Source organism: Chamaea fasciata, unplaced genomic scaffold (genome assembly GCF_029207755.1).
Source record: "Chamaea fasciata isolate MVZ Bird 193981 ecotype frontalis unplaced genomic scaffold, bChaFas1.0.hap1 SCAF_19, whole genome shotgun sequence".
NCBI classification, from domain to species: Eukaryota; Metazoa; Chordata; class Aves; order Passeriformes; family Sylviidae; genus Chamaea; species Chamaea fasciata.
In genome coordinates this window covers 10,675,840-10,695,869 of record NW_027094104.1, presented here as the reverse complement: position 1 = coordinate 10,695,869, position 20,030 = coordinate 10,675,840, and the positions used below count along the sequence as shown (strand labels likewise).

General features: G+C 51.2%; 1 protein-coding gene across 1 annotated transcript in view; it reads left to right on the top strand.

Moving 5' to 3' along the window:
- The window catches only part of SHISA6 (shisa family member 6), a 136,658-nt gene that overhangs the window by 24,718 nt on the left and 91,910 nt on the right, over window positions 1–20,030 (top strand). The window contains exon 3 of the mRNA XM_066200369.1: window positions 11,706–11,801. Coding sequence (XP_066056466.1) covers window positions 11,706–11,801 — 96 coding nt within the window. The remainder of the gene's footprint in view (window positions 1–11,705; window positions 11,802–20,030) is intronic.

Here is a 20,030-nt window from a genome sequence, read left to right as displayed (position 1 = left end):
AACATATTGCAAAAGCTCACAGACAATTGTTCTACCAATCACTGACAGCACACACACACCTGCTGCAAACAGTGTTTGCTTGTGTGCTATTGACAATAAACAATATTCCGTTATTGAGCTCAAAACTTTCTCCTGTGCTGCTCAGCATAGTTTTCTGCAGCCGTTAGATCTGTCCTGGCCAAACCTGAGGCTCAGATTATTGCTGAGGACTTTCACAATAAGCAATGTCAATTAATGTTAAGGAAAATACATAATATTAAGCAGTAAGCTGTGTTTGGTGGTGGTGCTCAGATGGACGCTGGCAGCTTGGGGAGTGCTGAACTCTGCCCACAAGTACAAATTCTGCTCCTTAATAATAATAATAATAATAATAATAATAATAATAATAATAATAATAATAATAAGCAATAAGCTGTGTTGCTCTATCTATGTTGCAACAAGCTTACGTAGATAGAGGTTCAAAACAGAGTTGAATTTTAGGTCTTGAAATATTTGAAGCATAGGAAGCTTCTGAGCTGTAAAAAAATATAAAACAGGCAACTCTTGTATGCTGTAAGGTGTAGGTGCAGTGTTTATTGACTTAAGTAGATGCTTGTAAGCTTTTAGCATCAGGCTATTGACTAAAAAACTTTTAAAAGGCCTTGGAACAAAGAGAACTTTGGCTTCTGTTGTTACAGTGTGAGTTTTACCATCTCTTATGTCTCCGCCTTCACTGAGGCTGACAATGAAATAAAAAACTCGTGGGACACCTCTGGGTCACCCCGTTACTGGAGATTAGACCCAACACCTCGCTGAGGGGTGCTGGCTCAGCTCAGGGTGGGCACAGCCACAGCACAAAGCCCAGGTGGTGGCTGTGGGTGCTCTGGATGTCAATCCTGCCCTGGACAAGGCACCTCTGCCCTGCCAACAGCCCCTGGGGCACAGCCCTGGCCCCTGCAGGGCACCAGCTCCGCTCCTGAGGCACTTGGCTCTCCTTGACCCATTTGCTCGTCACCTCCAGAAATGAGATTTCAATTAAGGAATTTTCCCGAGTAATTACTCCGGCGTTAGCAATCCAGCCAAACAGAAAATAGTCCAAAAAGCAAGGTGTGCCTGGTGGCTGCCCTGAGGGCCCTTTGCTGGCCGCCAGGGAGGGGAGCAAAACGAGCCCCGAGGGGCAGCTGGACACAGCTTTGTCCAGTTTTGGCCATTCCAAGGAGCAGCTGGACACAGCTTTGTCCAGTTTTGGCCATTCCAAGGAGCAGCTGGACACAGCTTTGTCCAGTTTTGGCCATTCCAAGGAGCAGCTGGACACAGCTTTGTCCAGTTTTGGCCATTCCAAGGAGCAGCTGGACACAGCTTTGTCCAGTTTTGGCCATTCCAAGGAGCAGCTGGACACAGCTTTGTCCAGTGAGGGCTGGCAGTGCCCAAGGCCAGGTTGGACAGGGCTTGGAGCAGCCCGGGACAGTGGGAGGTGTCCGTGCCCATGGCAGGGCTGGGATGGGATGACCTTTAAGGATTGGTTCCCTTCCAACCCAAACCATTCCATGATTTTATGACTCTGTGATTTTATGATTCGATGATTCCATGTTTCTGTGATCCTACAATTCCATGATTCTACGACTCTACAATTCCATAAGTCTATGATTCAATGATTCTATGATTCCATGTTTCTCTGATTCCATGATTCTGATTCCATGATTCAGTGGTTCCATGATTCTATTATTCCACAATTCCATGATTCAATGGTTCTACGACTCTACAATTCCATGATTCCATGATTCTGTGATTCCACAATTCCACCATTCCACGCTTCTACAATCCCACGACTCAGACAAATGCAATTGTCCCCCAGCAGAAGGGGCCAAGGCTGAGCTCCCTCTCACTCCTGAAAATCCCGGTGTCACCTTTAAGACGAAAGCCACTGGCTGAGTCCCTCCGTGTGAGAGTAGCTCCCTCGTAAACAAAGCCAGTCCTGCTTTCTGCAGGCATCTGCCTCAGCCCTCAGCAGCTCTGGGGGAGTGCTGCCAAACACGCAGGGACTCGTTCCAAGGCTAGGCAGGGAAAATATAAATATCCCTCTGGTTAATTCTGGGTGCCACCATCCATCAGGGCCTGTCTGGTGAGATTTAGCTCCTTGCCACCTCCTGACAGCACGGGCAGGGGATCATTCCCATGGTAATGTCACATGTTTTCGGGTTTGTTTTTTTTTCCAGATGCGTGCTCAGGTGAAGGGAAGGGTGGTGGGACCGTGTTGGGGACAGGAGTTGCCTGGAGCTGGGCTGGCTGGGTGTGCCCAGAGGTGCAAGGGGTGACAGCAGGAGGTGCAGGGAATGGCCTGGCTGCTGGCACAGGCACCCAGGAAAGGCTGATGGGATCCTGGAATGGTTGGCTTGGAAGGGAACAGGATGACTGGCCACTTTCAGCTCCCCTGCCATCACCCAGTGGGTTCATTGGGAATGGGCACCTTCATCTGGGGACAAGGGCAGGGACAAAGTCAAGGACAAGGCCGTGGACAGCTGCAGCTCAGGACAAAGAGGGTGGGAAGATGCAGAAAAACAACCAGGAGGGTTCCCAGAGGGTCCCCAAGAGCCCTACAGGCGTCACAGGGGAATGAGTGGGTAAGATCCCAAAAGATTCTCAGTCTCTGAGCACGATGTCCCCTCCCAAAATGATTTAAGAAAGGATCTGGACACTTCAGCACTTGATAAACTCCAGCAGGCACCATCTTCCGGCACAGGAAGAACTGCCAAGGAGCTTTTCCCTGTCTTTCCTGATGTCAGCAGGGTTTGCCCCTTAAATCCTGGCTTTTCTTCCCTGATTGCAGCTGCCTTTGATTTGGGAGTATTTGAAGTTGCTCTTCCCCAATCCTTTGCTAGCGGAGGAGAGCAGAAAGCCATGAATGGCTCCGTTTGAGGGTGTGAAACGGAACGACTCGCACCCTTGGACTGTGAATTCCACACACCCATTTATTTACTCACAATTATAAAACAGAGCACTGCATAAATATTTATGAGGAGGCTCCCAAGGCCCAGCTGAGAAAATCGGTGTTATCACCATCTCCCAGTTCTCAGCCTCAAGCACAGGCAGAGACACTGCTGGAGTTGTGCAGTTTGACAGAATTCCTGTAATTTGTGCAGTTTGACAGAATTCCTGTTGAAGTCTGCCCCAAGACCCCCCCAATTCCTGAATCCCCTCGTGTTCAGCCCCCTGGCTGGCTCGGCTGTCCCACTGAGAGCTGGGATGTGTGATCTCAGACTAATCCTGGCAGAGCTCAGGAGCAATCCCCCCTGAGTCCCCCTGGCAGCCTGTGGAGCTCCCGAGGGGATTGAGGAGCCCCAGAGAAGCCAGAGCTGATTTCCCTGGAATAGCCTCTGAGGCAGATCTGGAGAGCAGCAGTTGACCCTCCAAAGCCACTCTGACATCAGGGAATGTTTATCTCCAGCCTTAAATCCCTGCTGGGACAGTCTCTCCTCAATATTCTCCCTCCACCTGAGAGCAGCAGGTTCTGCCTCCCTTCTGCCGACACCCTTGAAGCCAGGGAGGTGTGACCAGCTCTCCCTTTTGCCCTCAATCACTTTCCATAGCCCACATAATTAAATCCCATCAGGTATTGCAGCTAATTTTTGAGGAGCTCCCGAAGAACAAAAGCCAGTTTGGTTGCAGGTGAACAGAACAAATTAATTAGGAGCGGGAATATCAGGCCCTCTCTAAATGAGATTCCAGCAGCAGCACAGCTTGGCTGCCTCTGGTGCTCCTCAGCCCCTGAGCAGCTGCTCAGGTCCAGGGGTCCAGAGTGTTCAGGGAGGGGCTGGGGCTTGGAGCAGCCCCTGGGATCCACCCCAGAGCGGGACACGGGGAGCTGCTGGGGCTGGGTCTCATTAAAAGAGAGGCTGGGCCAGCAGATTCCTTCAGGGCGCTCTGGGAATGGCTCCCTGTCCTGTCCTTGAACATCTGACCCCGGTAAAAGCAGGGGTTAGTTGAGTGGTGAGCGTTCCAGGGATGGGGCAGCCAGCCAGGGCAGTGACAGAGTCCCAGAGACACCCAGAGCAGTGACAGAATCACCCAGAGCAGTGACAGAGTCCCAGAGTCACCCAGGGCAGTGACAGAATCACCCAGAGCAGTGACAGAGTCCCAGAGCCACCCAGGGCAGTCCCAGAGCCACCCAGGGCAGTGACAGAATCACCCAGGGCAGTGACAGAGCCACCCAGGGCAGTGACAGAGTCCCAGAGCCACCCAGGGCAGTGACAGAGGCACCCAGGGCAGCCCCAGAGTCACCCTGTGGCTGCCCCTGGATCCCTGGCAGTGCCCAAGGACAGGGCTTGGAGCAGCCTGGGACAGTGGGAGGTGTCCCTGCCCACGGCTTTAAGCACTTGGATGAGCTTTAAGGTCTCTTCCAACCCAAACCATCCTGGGATTCTGCAAAGAGGCCCCTTCCTCCTGCTGTGCTGCAGAGCAAAGGGGTGGTTTTAGTGTCTTTAGGAGCTTCAGGGGTTTGAGGTTTGTCCTTTGGGGACCCTCGGAGCTCCAGGCCACGTGTGTGTCCCTGGGCAGGGAAGCAGCCCATGGGAGCGGGGCTGTTCCAGCCTTTCCGTGGGTTTTGTGCTGCCCAGAACGTGCTTGTGGAGAGCTGCAGAGGGGCTGTGATTTATTTTTCTTATCCATTTAATCCCCTCCTTTAGAAAGCGCTTTTATCTGAGCAGAGCATGAGCTCCTGGCTGCGTTTCTGTCACCCCACGGTGCCGCCGGGACCCGGGAGCGCTGCACTCCCGGGTTTGGCTTCCACAGAGTCGTTTTTTAAACTTAACACAACCTAAAAGCGCTGCTTCCTGAAGCCTCTCCCAGCCTGTTCCAGCTCGAAGGGGGTTTCAGAGTCAGGGACAGCTGCTGTAGTTAATGGAGTAAACAATTAACAAAGGAGATGTTCCCTGGGTCACAGGAGCCAGCGCAGCTCTGAGCTTCTCCAGATTTCCCAGTGCCAGGCGTGATGCCTCGAATTTCAGATTTCATCATTTCCAGATTCTGTATTAGTGTAGAACTCTGAACTTCACAGAAAGTGTGAGCAAATTCTCCTCACAGCTCAGCCAGACACAAAACAAAATCCTTTTCCAGCCCCAGAACCAGGGACACCGCTGCAGCTTCGGGCCCAAAAGTGCAAACAGCGAATTGAGGAGAGCAAACTGGGAGGGTGGGATTTAATAGCTGGAGCTGGAATTGGACAATTAAACCCCAATGTGCAAATGGACCAAAACTTATCAAAGTGGGAGACCTGGTGACCGTTTGTCCATTTTGGGACCATTTTGGGTCCACCTTGGGTGTAGCCCTGGCCAGGCTCTTGTCCTGCCCAAGGTGTGTCCTAAAGGCCTTTCAATAAATCTGTGCTTTATTCTCTTAGCTCTGTGCAGTCCCTGTTCCAGCCCAGCCTTCCCAAGGCATCACAGCTCTGTTATGTGGGAAACAGCCCCACGAGCGTCACTCCAGCAGAAATGAGCGGCACCAGGAGCAGGGAGGATGCAGACCCTCCAACCACCCCCCAAAAATGAAGATTTTTTTCTTTTCCTGCAGAGATCTGCCTGACAATCAGTCTGTGCTGAGGAGTTGGATGTCAGGGCTCCTCCCTGGGCGCAGGGTTCTTTTCCCCAGGGCAGTTTGTGACTGAGGCTGAGGTCAGGTCTCTTTTCGCATCTTGCAAAAGTCTGTCCACGCCAGTCCCTGTCTGCCCTTCTCGGGCTGATGTAATCTGTGCTCAGTAATAACATTTCCGAGAGGTGGAATAGCAGCCTTTTAGTTCAGCTCTAATAATTCTGTTAAAGCCGAGGCTGGGGTTGTAATTGCAGTTTGTGGCCGAGGTTGTTCCATATGTGTGTTCTGTAGGATGCCTTTGTAATGAAATGTTCCCTCCCAGCTCCGTGCCCTGAAGAGTTTGCCTTTGTTGTGTGGCAGGCAGAGGACTCTGCTCTCCTGGAGCCAGAGGAGAGGGGGGAAAGTGCAGGATTTTGCCTTTTCCTGACCCAGACACGGGGCTCCTCAGAGGTGTTTTAAAGACTTTCATTCCGTTTTCAGTCTCATGTGAAGGGAGAGACAATACAGATGTTACGATTCACACCATCACAATCACAACCCAAACTATTTCCTAATTTCCATCCATTATAAGTGGGTTTTTTTGCCTATCAATTTTTGCCACAAAAAGCCAATCATCTATTAAAATATCCCACGTGGGTCTTGCTACAATACATCTTTCACAGTTTTATTTCTCCAAAATATCTGGTCTATTTGCATGATCATCATTTGAACCTTGTTTCCAGTTCCATTTCTCTCTCAGCAATGTCTGTCCCACCCCACGGCATTTCTAAAGCAGCATTTTCTATCTCAGAGTTTGCACACAGATGCGCCAAGACTGTGCGAGCCTCCTGTCAGGCTTTGAGAATTCCCTACAAATCCATTTCCCACAGGAAAGGAGTGGAATTCCACTTTGCTTCAGTCTCTGCTGGGAATGTGGAGCTGGGGAAGGGTTTGATCTCCCTTTCCTTTGGTTCCCCGGCCCCAAAGCCGGGTGCTGATCCTGGGGCTGGCGGGCTTTGGGGCACATGGAGCAGAGCCTGAGCCAGAACAGGGAGCAGGAGAGCAGCAAAAGCCTCTTCCAGAAGGTCAGACACGGGGCTCTGGAGCAGCAGTGAAATCTCACCGGAGCCAGGACAAACAGAGATGCAAAACCTGCAGGGACAGGGAGCGACGTGTGTGCTGTGGGGTGGGGCAGGGGCTGCTTTGCTTTGGGAGCTCTTTGTGCTGTGGGACCCCGGCAGGAGCAGCTCTGGGGCTGGGATTTCATTCCCAGAGCCTCAAAATGTGCAGACAGGGGCCCCTGGGCAAAGGAGGAGGATTTGGGGTGCTGTGGGTGAGAGCTGAGTCCCAAAAATCCCCCGTGCCCTGGGCTGAGCCCTGCGTGGGCAGCAGGGAGGGGAGGAGAGGGGGATCCTGCCCCTGTGCTCGGGTGAGAGCCCAAAGCAGCACGGGCAGGAGCCAGAGCTGCTGCAGAGCCCAGAGGAGGCTCCAGGATGATCCCAGGGATGGAGCAGCTCTGCTGGGAGGAAAGGCTGGCACGGCTGGGATTGTTCACCCGGACAGGAGAAGCTTTGGGCTGAGCTCAGTGTGACCTTCCAGGACCTGAAAGGAGCTGCAGGAAAGATGGAGAGAGACAATTGACAAGGGCTGGGGGGACAGGACACAGGGAATGGCTTCAGACTGACACAGGGTGGGGTTAGGTGGGATATCGGGGAGAAATTCTTCCCTGGGAGGGTGGGGAGGGGCTGGAATGGAATTCCCAGAACTCCTGGATCCCTGGCAGTGCCCAAGGCCAGGCTGGACATTGGGCTTGGATCACCCTGGGACAGTGGAAATGTCCCTGCCATGGCAGGGGTGGCACTGGAAGAGCTTTAAGGACCTTTCCAACTCAACCCTTCTGTGATTCTATGAAAAATGCCTGAAATCTGAAATAAAACGAAAATCACTCCAACCACACCGTTTTCCCCAGGAATTTGGCATTTTTTAGCTCTCTCAGCAGAGGGCACAGGGCAGCACCGAGGTTCAGCTCGGTCACTCTGAACATCTGGGATGAGTTCCAGGAGCTCCTTCCCAGCCCAGGGCACAGGCAGCTCCATCAGCTCGTGGCAGCTCTGGCAGGACTCCCAGCACCCCGGGGTGGGCACAGCTGGAGGCAGAGAGGCCCCAGTGGAGGAGGAAACGGGGAATTTCCTGGCCTGGCATGGCCCTGGCTGTGCTCCCACTGCTCTGCTGGGCACCTGCATTGGGGATTGCTCCAAGGGACCCTTCACTTCCAGCGGGAAACAGCCAGCTCAGGATGGGATTGTGGAGAATAAATTGAATAACAACACCTGGATTTGGCTCCTCAGCAGCCCCCAGGATAGGAAAAACCATTCCCAAAATCCTCCCAGAATTCTGCAAGAAATGATCACAAGTGAACAGGAATAAAATAATGATAATAATAATAATAATAAAATCCCAACCAAAAAGCAAACGTAGCATCCTATAATACATCCGTGGAAAAGGGAAAAGTCACGCTGCTTGAAGTCTGCAAATTTGAATTTCTCCTGGGAAAATGTAACTCCTGCTCAAATGCTAATGGCTCGTTATCACAGGGATGTTTTAATTGAACTACAACGTTCCATAAGCAGGGGCAGAGCAAGGTTCAGAGAGCAAACGGCTGATGAACAATCCTCAATCTGCCAGTGAATGTTTGCTTTTTTATAAACTTCCCCTCCTTGATCTGCCTTGAGCAGATTCTCCGAAGGGACCTGTAAAAAAAGGCAGCTGATTCCAGCTGGAGGGAGCAGCACTTTTGGCGTGGTTCTTTCCTCCTGGTTGAAAACGGGGGATTTATGGCACTGCATCCACCAGAGTGGCTGGGCCTGAGAGCGCAGAAATTCCTGGGATGGGAGCAAAAACTGGCTCACTGGAAAGCAGAGATGCAGCAAAGATGTTTTAGGGACAAAAATTGGTTCACTGGAAAACAAAGATGCAGCAAAGATGTTTTAGGGACAAAAATTGGTTCACTGGAAAACAAAGATGCAGCAAAGATGTTTTAGGGACAAAAATTGACTCACTGGAAAGCAAAGATGCAGCGAAGATGTTTTAGGAACAAACATTGCTCACTGGAAAGCAAAGATGTTTTAGAAGGGGGACAGAGAAAAGGAAAGCCACTTTGGCATTGCAGCCCCAGAGCATCTCAGGAGGCTCCTCAGGACCAGCACAAACATCTCCTGGAGCACAAATAATTCCAGGCTCTGCCTCCTTTCCCAGGGATCCAGGAGCCAGAGCTTGCAGGAGGGAGGTAGGAAGGAAAGGGAGAGAGCCCACGGTGTTTGCCGTGGGAGTAGAAAATCCTTCTTTCATTTTTCTGGACGCTCTTCCCCGGGAATTTCTGGGGGATGTCTCCACACTTTATGGAGGTTTCTGCCACCACCTTGCACTGCCACAGCTGTGAGAGGAAAACTGGGAGCTGCCAGCACTCCCAAAGCTGTGGGAACACTTGGTGTGTGTTGGGTGACGTTTGCAGCGAGCGCTTGGCTGACCTTGACCGGACAAAACCCCGCGTGGGAAGGGAGTGGGCTGGTTTCTCTGTTAGACGGGAATGAGCATTTGTCAGCAGTGTCAGCATCCCCTGCCTGCCCGGTGAGCTCCTCTGAGCCTCTCCAGCACCAGCACGGCCTGTGCAGCCTCTCCTGGCCCGGCACCTGCTGGGATTTGGGGCTGGAGCCTGCTCAGACCCACGGGGGGAGGACAGAGGGGCTCGGGTGAGAGCCCAAAGCAGCACGGGCAGCACCCAGAGCTGCTGCAGAGAGCCCAGAGGAGGCTCCAGGATGATCCCAGGGATGGAGCAGCTCTGCTGGGAGGAAAGGCTGGCACGGCTGGGATTGTTCACCTGGACAGGAGAAGCTTTGGGCTGAGCTCAGTGTAACCTTCCAGGACCTGAAAGGAGCTGCAGGGAAGATGGAGAGAGACAATTGACAAGGGCTGGGGGGACAGGACACAGGGAATGGCTTCAGACTGACACAGGGCAGGGCTGGATGGGAAATTGGGCAGGAATTCTTCCCTGGGAGGGTGGGGAGGGGCTGGGATGGAATTCCCAAAACTCCTGGATCCCTGGCAGTGCCCAAGGCCAGGCTGGACATTGGGCTTGGATCTCCCTGGGACAGTGGGAGGTGTCCCTGCCATGGCAGGGGTGGCACTGGGTGAGCTTTAAGGTCCTTTCCAATCCAAACCATCCTGTGATTCTATGAAAAATCCCTGAAATCTGAAATAAAACGAAAATCACTCCAACCACACCGTTTTCCCAAGGAATTTGGCATTTTTTTAGCATTTTTTTAGACAGGTGGGTGCTGGCCCTGGGGTTTTCACAAACCAGAACCCAGTGCTGGGGCACTGCGGGGTCAGTGGCTGCCTGCAGGGGAAAGAGGGAAGGTTCCAGAGCCTCTCTGACTTCACACGGGTGAAACTGGGTGGGAACAAACAGCTTTTGGGGTCAGTCTCTGCAAATTAATTCTCAAAACAGAGCAGGGCTGTGGGACCAGTGTGGGCCAGGCTGTTCCCACCTGGATGTTCCTCCTGCTCCTGCCCACGGCTGCCTGACCCAGCTCTGTGCAGGAAATCAGGGAAAAGTGGAATTTCCCTGGGACTGAGCTGCATTCCCAGCCCCCGAGGCCGCTCCCCTTCCCTCCCCCTGCACCTATCTCATCTCTGCCTCTTCCTGAAATATCAGGAACAGAAAAATTAACGTGAAGAAGGGATGAGACGATAAAGAATATCTGAAAAACCGTCTGTGTCCTCGTTTCAGGGCTTTGCATGGGAACAGGGAGGCAGGATGCTTTTTATTTTCCTTTATTAACGTATTAAAATATTAAAAAGCTGGGCGTCTCTTGAACCCACTCTGTCAGGGAGTGAGAAATCTCTGAGGAAATCTTTTGAGGAGACTTTTGCCCTTGAGGAGCTGTGCAGGGGCAGGGCAAATCCCAGCTAAAATCCAGGTTTGCTGCCCTGCCGTTCGTGGGGACATGGGAGCAGCCTGGGCAGGGGTGACACTGGGGCAAAATCCCTGTCACCAGGATGCTTTGGTGGGATCTCTTCATTTCCTTCACCTCTGGCAGCTCTCAGTGAGGCCAGAGCACGATTGCTCTGAGCAAACGTGGACCTGAGCCAGGGATGAGGCAATTTCCTGAATTTTGGGCTGTTGGATTTGGCACTTTGGTGCTTCCCCTCTCAGATCCCGCCCGTTCCTGGGCAGTTTCCAAAACGCGCGGTTGTTCTTCTCCATCAGCCTTTGCCAACAAAGAGCTCAGGCGTTGATGTTGCTGCAGGTGCTGTTTCCTGGGCCGCCCTGGGGCTGCCACTCATGGTGCAATGCGTGTGAGGGTGACAGCAGGGCCGTGGAGCACATCAATATCTACACAAACCTATATTATATCTGTATAATGTTATGTGTTATATTTATTCTACATCTATATTGTATATATTTTATACATTCTAAATCTAGATTATAAATGTTATATATATTCTAAACCTGTATCATATATTTTATATATATTATAAATTTATATATTTCATATATCTTACCTAATATAAATATATATTATAAATATTTTATATTACAAATCTATCTTCTATATATATAATAAATATACATTATATGTTTTTATATATAATGAATTTATATAATATATGTATTATGTGTTATAAATCTATATTATAAATATTATATCTTACCAGTCTATATTATCGATATTATCTATATTATAAATCCGTATTACATATTATATATACTATTAATCTATATATTATATTACATATAATATATATTATAAATCAGTATATTATATATACTAAAACTATATTATCTATATTACCTATATTATAAATCTATCTGGTATATATAATATATATTATGGATCAATATATTATATATATTATAAAACCATATTATCTATATTATGAATCTGTGTTATCTATCTTATCTATATTATTAATCTACCTAGTATATTGTATATATTATCTATATTATGAATCTATCGTATTAATCCATCTAGTACATTATCTGTAATATCTCTGAGGAATCTGTATCGTGTATATTATCTCTCTGGTCGGTGTGTGTGATAGATCTGTGCAAGCACGTGGCCAGGCTGACTGAGGTGTGTGTGTTTCCTTCTCCCCGGCAGGTCACTATGGGAAGGATCTTTATCGCAGTGGGGGCCCAGATCTCCATAATTTCATCTCCTCCGGCTTTGTCACCTTAGGAAGAGGACACACCAAGGGTACAGTGGAAACCATTTTTTGCTAAAAAATAAAATAAAATAAAAAGAGATGGTTTTAAATCCAAAGCTGCGAGCTGGCAGCGGGGTCAGCCCAGGAGATGTGGCTGCAGGGGCAGTGCTGGGCTTGCGGGACCCGCGGGTCCTGGCAGGGGAATGCCAGGCTGCACTCTGGCTTTGCAGTGGGAATGTTCCTCCAGCTTTGTGTTTTCCTGGGTGCTTGGCTGCTCCCAAAGGGGCAGGAATGTCCAGCTGGCCCAGGGCAGGCAGTGACCACTCCCAGACTGAGGGTCTGGAGTTCTTTTCTTTGACTTCTGGGCTTTTATTTTTTTATTTATTCATCCATTTATTTATTTATTTAGATTTGGGAGGGGGGATTACGAGAAATATTTTATAAAATTATTTTCTTTTTAGCTCTATATCTCCCGCGTTCCTAATAACCTGTGATATAATGTACAAACAGGAAAACACAAAAAAAAAAATGCACATATGCTGCTCTGTGTATGTTCTGTGTACATGTACTGTATATAAATATCTGTGGAGAGACAGCTGTTAGCCCTTTAAGACAAATAACCAAATACCCAGGGGGGGTTCTGGTGACACCAGAGCCGTGTCCTGGTGACACCACAGCCCCGGGCAATGTTTATTGATGACGCTGTTGCCTTTTTTTTTTTTTTTTTTGGTGAGTTTTTCCTGGTGTACAGTGAGACGTGCTCCGAGTGTCCTCCTGTCCCCCCCTCCTGCCCTGCCACCGGTGCCCTGGCTGTGTCACTGGGGGTGCATGTGCCATTCCTGTCCCCTTTTTTGTGTCCCCAAGACCGCTGTACTCCGTCCCGGACACGATGTATGTGGAGATCCCTCTATAGACCAATGTACTGTATGTGGAGCTGTGTCCTCGTGCTCCTGTGTCGTTTCTGTGGATGACCGTGACTCACAAACGATTAAAGGACCTTGATTATTTTTTTATTATTATTTTTTTATTTTTATTTATTCCTACGTTTCCTGCCCCCTTTTTTTTCCCCCCCAGTTCTCCACGAGTGTCATCCAAAGTAGTGTTGGTCCTGTAGAACTGTCAGAGAAGAAACAAAATATATGTATATTGTCTGTGTATGTCTGTGTGTGCTTAAATAAAGTTTACTGAGGCTGAGGCAGCACCCGTGGGACTTGTAATCCAATATCCTGAAATCCCAGATTTGTGATCCAGTACCCTGAAATCCCAGCCCTGTAATCCAGTATCCTGAAATCCCAGATTTGTGATCCAGTACCCTGAAATCCCAGTCCTGTAATCCAGTATCCTGAAATCCCAGATTTGTGATCCAGTACCCTGAAATCCCAGCCCTGTAATCCAGTATCCTGAAATCCCAGATTTGTGATCCAGTACCCTGAAATCCCAGTCCCATAAGTCAATACCCTGCAACTCCAGCCCTTCAATCCAACATCCTTCAGTTCCAGATATGTTACCCAATACCCTGAAATTCCATTTTTGTAATCCTGCACCCTGGAAAATCCCACTCCTGTAATCCAATACCTTGCAATCCCATATTTTAATCCAATACCTTGCAATCTCAGTGCTGTATTCCAACACCCTGCAAACCAATTCCAAGTCCCAGTCCAGCTCTGCACGGAGGGAAGGGAAGCAGAGGACCCTCAGGTGGGCTGGGAGCTGCAGTGGTCCAAGGAAGGACCCGTGGGTGACATTTCACACCAGGTGTCCCCATCCCAGGGGAGTTTTAGGGTCATGTCCTGCCACATCAGGACTGGGTTTAGTACGCCAGGAGTGATGGAGTGGGGTGTCCTGCTGGCCTCAGGTCCCTGAGCAGGGCTGTAAATCCAGCCCTTAGCCTCAGGCAGGTGAGTTATCCTCACCTCAGAGCCCCGAGGTGCTGGTTTGGGCTCCAGCAGATCAAAAAGCTGTTGCCAGTTCCTTCCCCGGTGAGACCAAACCTCCTCTCCTCCTTCAGCTGCAAAGGCTCGGGGGCTCTGCTCTCCTGCAGGTGGGCCAGGGGTCTCCACAGCTTTTCCAGAGCACTTTTCCTGTCCCTGGGAAGGTGGGAGAGCGGGCACCGGGAATGCAACCTGGTTATCCAGCACAGAGGGTGCTTTCCAAAGGGAATGAAAGGCTTTTGTTCTCTGGAGGAATGAATATCGTGGCTGTTCACAGACATCAGAATGGGCTGGCCTTAGGATTTACCTTTCAGCTGCCCTGAACAGCGCTGTAATGTTCATTTCCAGTCCCTGAATGGCAGATCCCCCCACTGCTGGGTGGTGAGGGCGATGAACACCTCACACCTGCTGCAGGACCTGCTCGTGCTCATGTGTGGCTTTGTCTTTGTCCGTGACATGACCTGGTTGTCTGTTCGTGCTGTCGCAGGGGGGACTCGGGGCGTCCCAAAGGACTGAGGGGTTTCTGTCGTTGGGATTGTGCCTGAGATGCCTGGATTTGGGGAAATATTGTGTGACATTTCCTGAGTTCAGCTTGAAGTGGCCACCCAGCATCTGTAAGGAGGGGTGAGAGCTTCAGCCGGGGCTTTAGATGAGAGGGTTCTGTGCTATTTTGTCCTATTCCTGTTTAGATGAGAGGGTTCTGTGTATTCCTATTTAGATGAGCAGGTTCTCTCCTGTTTTGCCCCATTCCTGTTTGGATGAGCAGGTTCTGTGCTATTTTGTCCTATTTCGATGAGCAGGTTCTGTCCTGGTTTATCCTATTCCTATTTGGATGAGAGGGTTCTGTGCTGTTTTGCCCCATTCCTCTTTGGATGAGCAGGTTCTCTCCTGTTTTGCCCCATTCCTGTTCGGATGAGCAGGTTCTCTCCTGTTTTGCCCCATTCCTCTTTGGATGAGCAGGTTCTCTCCTGTTTTGCCCCATTCCTGTTCGGATGAGCAGGTTCTCTCCTGTTTTGCCCCATTCCTGTTCGGATGAGCACGTTCTCTCCTGTTTTGCCCCATTCCTGTTCGGATGAGCAGGTTCTGTCCTTTCTCAGTTCCAGGCCTTGTGTCCCAATCTCCACCTCAGCCCAATAACCTCACCCTGCCTTGTGGAGAGGCTTCTGCCCCTGGACTCCACAAAGCCAGTGAAGTTGCTCTCGATATTTCTCAGCGCTGGGAGACACATTTTCGGTGTTTTCTCAGCTGTCTCCTGTGCCGTGGCAGAACTCCAAGTGCTGAGTAATATTTAAGAGCTCATCTATTTCGGGCAGAAGACAAAGACGTGAGACATGCCAAAGCACCATGGAGACCAAAGCGGCGCGTTCACACGTCTGACATCCGCGGGCTCCTGCAGGACGGGGATTTGTGGCCCTTCCATGACATTCCAGCACTGCCTGCCACTCGGAAGGCGTGTTCTCCCAACCACGGGCAGCCCCTCTGCTGTCGGGATGATCCAGGGATGAATCCCGGCTCTCCGGGCTGTAGAATTCCCCGTGGGAATTCTGCACAGGGCAGGGCTGATCTCACCCAGCGCCGGGTAGGAGGGAGTTGGATGCTTGGCTCTGAGGCAGCAGCTTTTCATTCCGTGTGGAGGCATCTGGGGGCTCAGTGGGTGGGCACAGGGCACCCCTCCTGCCCCAGCGGGTCTGGGAGCCCTCAGAGAGGGAGGAGGGATCCCAAATTCCCGGGTGGGAGCAGCTCCTGCTGCTCGTGGTGCCGTGCGAGGGTTCAGTGCTCCGCGGAGACAGGAGCCAGCTCTGTGCACCAACCTGATTTAAATCCCAGCTTCTTCAGCGTGTCCCGAGCATCCTGAGCCTGCCCGTGCCCCACGCTGGCCTGGGCTGTGCCCTCGGGGCTCCCCAGAGCTCCGGCACTCACCCAGGCTGGAGGGGATTGAGGATTTACAGCCGCAGCCACCCCAACACCCCGGGGAGGGAACACACTCGCTCCACATTGCCCACCCCACAACACATCGCTGAGTTTTCCGGTAAAAATGTGATTTTTATTTTGGTTTTTTTTTTTTTTTTTTTTTTTTTTGGTTGGTTGGTTTTGTTTCTTCTTTTAAACTCTGAGTCTCAGACCTTGAAAATATTTTCCCGATGGAACTGAGCTCCTTGAGTTTCAGCAGCCTGGGACTTTTCAGCAGCGGGAATTGTGTCGAGCAGATGATAATCTCTGTGCAGCGCCCAACAGCTTCTTTGTTTTCCTGGTATCTCTGCAAGAGTGTGAAAAAATAGAGAGGTTATTTCCTGCAAACAGCAGAATTTCACAGCTGAACTGAGTGCAAGGGCTGGGGGGAGTGAGGCAGGAGGAACAGAGGGGTTTAGACTCTTCTGCAGGGTCGTTTCGTAGGGGAAAACAGATTTCCTACAAATTCCTGCGATCTGCCCGTTCCCTGTAAGCTTGTGCCAGATCCTGGAGGAGCTGCCCAGGCAGGGCTGTGTGGAAAACTCAAATATCCCCAGAGCCTGCCCAAGAACACTTCCAGAAGTGGAACCTCTCCCTCTGGGTGCGAGGCTGTTGCTAGAGGACACGAAAAGAAAGACACTCACCCTTTAAGTCTAGAAGTGAGGAGAGAAAAAAAAAATATTATGATTTGGGGTTTTTTTAGGGTTTGGAATTTGTTCAGGGATTGGGGGACAGGAGGAACACCTCTCTGACCCCAATGGTCAACTTGGAAGTCCATCCACTTGTCCTTCCCCCGGGAGGAATGTATATTTACAAAACATCAGTCTTTGCTTTTGTTACAATGTGTGAGAAAACTCCAGTCCAGGAATGAAAACATCAGAAGGCTGAAAAATCCGGGCTGTGCTGGATTGCTTCCCTGGCAGGTGTGCTCAGAGCCAAGAGCACCTGCAGGAGGCTCTTTCCTCACTCTGAGGATGTTCCCAGGAAAAGGAGGAAGGGACGAGCCCCGTGTGCAGGGCAGTGGCTGCTGGCATCACCCTCAGCCTGGCGACTGAGCACCAAAAGCTCCCCCCTGTGAGGTTTTTTATTTTCTTTTCCTCGTGTTAGAGCCAGGATTAATGCGTGGGACGCAGTTTTGTGTTTGGACTCAGTGTTTATTAACTCTTACCTGTAGCACAGACTCCCCAGTCGTGAGCTCTAACTAACAAGGGAGAAATTGGAAGTGTCTGTAACTCTTTCCAAGGTCTCTGTCCTGCTGTCTGTCCATGCTGCAGACAGCAGTCCAGGAGCAGAACGTGCAGGAGTGAGTGCAGTTCTTAAAAACAAACTCTGCGCTTCTCCGTCTCCCCCTTTGCCCTCAGGACCCGTCTGAAAGGTACAGAATGTAACATCCAGCATAAACAGAACAGATAACTGGGGATACAAACACCACAAAGTCACCCCAGGACACCACTGGACCTGGGATGGGACACGGGCTGGCACCACTGTCCCCTCTGCCAGCCCTCTGCTGCCCTGGGACCCCGCAAACCGAGCCCCTTTCCCAGTCACCAGCTCGGGACCAGCGCCGCTCCGTTGGCACGTCAACAGGATTCAGGGATGAATGGGAGAAAAGAGGTTTATTAATCTGCCGCTCATTAGCGGTTTGAGAGTTCTGATTCCTCCCTCCAACAGTGCCCTGGCTCCCTGCTGTCGTGGCTGGCTCCCCGTGGCTTGGCTTGCAGCTCCGCGTTCCAGTTTCTTCCCCAAAAGCGCTGGTTCCTACCCTTAATTTGTTATTTTGGGCTGTTATATTACATCTGTCACAACTTCCCCGGCCCAGCACGGCTACGGAACACGCAGTGAATCAGCCCCAAGCCGGGATTTACTGCCTGCCCCCATCGTTAGTAACCCACACTTGCAGCAGACTCATTATTACAGGCAAAGGCAGGACTTTGAGGATAATTTTTTTTTCCTCTCACACCTGCACCTGTAAACTTGTCGTGAATAGATTTGCAGAGCCTCAGGGTGAGGTGTGCTGGGTCCTTTTGCTCATTAAACACTTGTTAGACATCCCATCAACGCAGAGCCGTGGAGCCCGAGCCCGCTGCATCCCAATGAAGCACTTTCTGTTTATCCTGGATAATTCCAGGCGGGTTTTGTCTTGAGGATGGTGCACTAAAGATCACCCGCATCCTGATCCCAGATTAATTCCGAGCCTCGCATATTCCTCCACTCAATTGTATCGACTGGGAAATGGGATGATTGGGATGTGGAGAGGGGCCCGGGAGCCGTGCGGGAAGATTCCATGACGCAAGAGGACATTTCAAGCCGCTCTGAATTATTTAACCGCCCTCAGACATGGCCGCTCCATTTCTCAGCGGGCTCTGGACAGCTTCAGGTTTTATAGCCCTGGGAGCAGGGCTGGGAGGAGAGGGGGAGGCCCTGGAAAACATCCCGGGGGCTGCAGCTGCTGTGGGGCGGGATGGGGGGACACCAGCACAACCCCCTCAGTCCCTGGTGTCACCTTCTGAGATAACAGAGGCGAGGGGCTGGTGTCCTTCTGTCCCAGACTGGGCAGGGACGTGGGCAGAGGGTTTTGGGATGTGGATTCCCGAGCCAGCACAAGGGCTGGCAGCTGCTCAGAGAGCTGCCTTGAGCTCCTTGTTCCTTGGAGCTGCAGGGAAATGGGCACGGAGCACAGGGATCGCTGCTGGGGCAGGAGGTCCAGGACATTCCTGTGCCTGTTCCAGAGCCAGCTGGGAGATGGAAAGGGAGCTTTTGTCCCTCTCCACTTTTTGTCTTCTGGAGGTCCCATTTCTCACCCATCCATTGATTTGGGCGTTTCTGACTTGGCCTGGTCACAGGGCCTTCCTGGAGGACAAGGACAGGACTGGGGTTGTCTCTTCTTCCTCTCTTAGAGGCAGTGAAAGCCCAAATCTTGTGTTTGAGGCAGGGGAAAGGCCACCAGGGCCGGGATTAGCCGGCTGTTTTGGCATCTGGGAGGTTGCCGGGCTTCCCTGGCTCTGTGTGTGACAGACCCAGAGTCTGGGACTCTCCTTCCCCGCTGCTGAGGGCTCCTGTTCCCGTGCCGAGGTCAATCCCACAAGTTTTCACTCCACTGGTTCCTGCCCAGCCCCACGAGCTGCATCCAGCCCTCTGCTGGGTCCCATGGACGGGTTCCAATCACCTGGAACCCCGGAATGGGTCCCTCTTCTCTCTGCTGTGCCAGAACGTCAGCGCCAGTGGCCGAGAGGAGGAGAAAGCAGCCCTGCCCGTCACTGGCTGCCCTCGCACGGGGAGTCTGACAGCTTTGGCAGATCCCTTTGAAAGCCGAGCTGAAAGCTGGGGAAGAGCTGGCAGGTACAGCCCAGCTGTCTGTGAAACTGGAGCTGCAGCTGCTTGCCACCAGCTCCTCTTTGAAGAACGTGTTCTTTCTCTATTTATGATCAAGAGCTGCTGTACAAAGAGCCCCCGTGATTTCTTGCTGTGGTGTCACCGAGCATCTCGGGCTGGTTCTCTCCCCAAACAGGGGATTTAACCTCAGTGAAGGCTCGTCCTGGAGCTGGATGGATGTGCCCTGCGCTGGGCTGCATTCACTCTTTATCCTCCTCGCCAGTTGTAAATAAGAAATTCAAATATTATGAAAAGAACTGGAGGCTGCTGGGAGCAGGGAGGGGACTTTGCAGAGAGATCTGTAATCCTGGAGCATCTGTGGTCTCTCCACAACAACATGGTCAGGGTTTGGCAGGCGGAGGGCTTGAGCACTCCCAAAAATCCACTGCTGCACCAAAGCCAGTGTGTTGTGCACGGTTTATCTGCCAGAATTCCTCGGGAGAGGCTCCTTGGGGTGAGCTCGTCACCAGAGAAGTGTCACACCGCCTCTGTTTTCTCACATGTAGCACCAGGCTTTGTTCCCAGGTATCAGGGACTGGTATTAATCCCAGATCTGCTCAGATAGCAGGAGTGCACAGTCTATAAAAGGCAAGGCCTCATCTTCATTTTAAAGCAGGGAACTAAAAATAGAGCCGGTTCAAATATAGGTGATGAGAAGAACCTGAGGTTTGGATTAGGAGGTAGAACGGGAATTTAAGGCTTTGGAAGTGCCTGGTGAAGTGTCTGGAGGGAGCTGCGGGTACAAGTTCGTGACGTAGGTTTGGGCCAGAGAAGGCAGCTGGGTGAGTTCTGCTCCTCCTCTCTCTCTGTGGACGGCAGGGATGGAAGAATGCTGGGGTCAGCAGGGAGAGCAGGCAGCGCTTTTGTCCCGGGGTGTCACCTGGGGGTGTCACTGCCACGGCCTTCTTGGGGTCACGGGCACACAGAGCACAGGTCCCGATGCTCCTGAGGAGAGGGAGACAGCCAGAGCCACAGCCAGAGTCACTAAAGGGGGGAAATGACGCCTGAAGTTTTATCTCCCCTGTA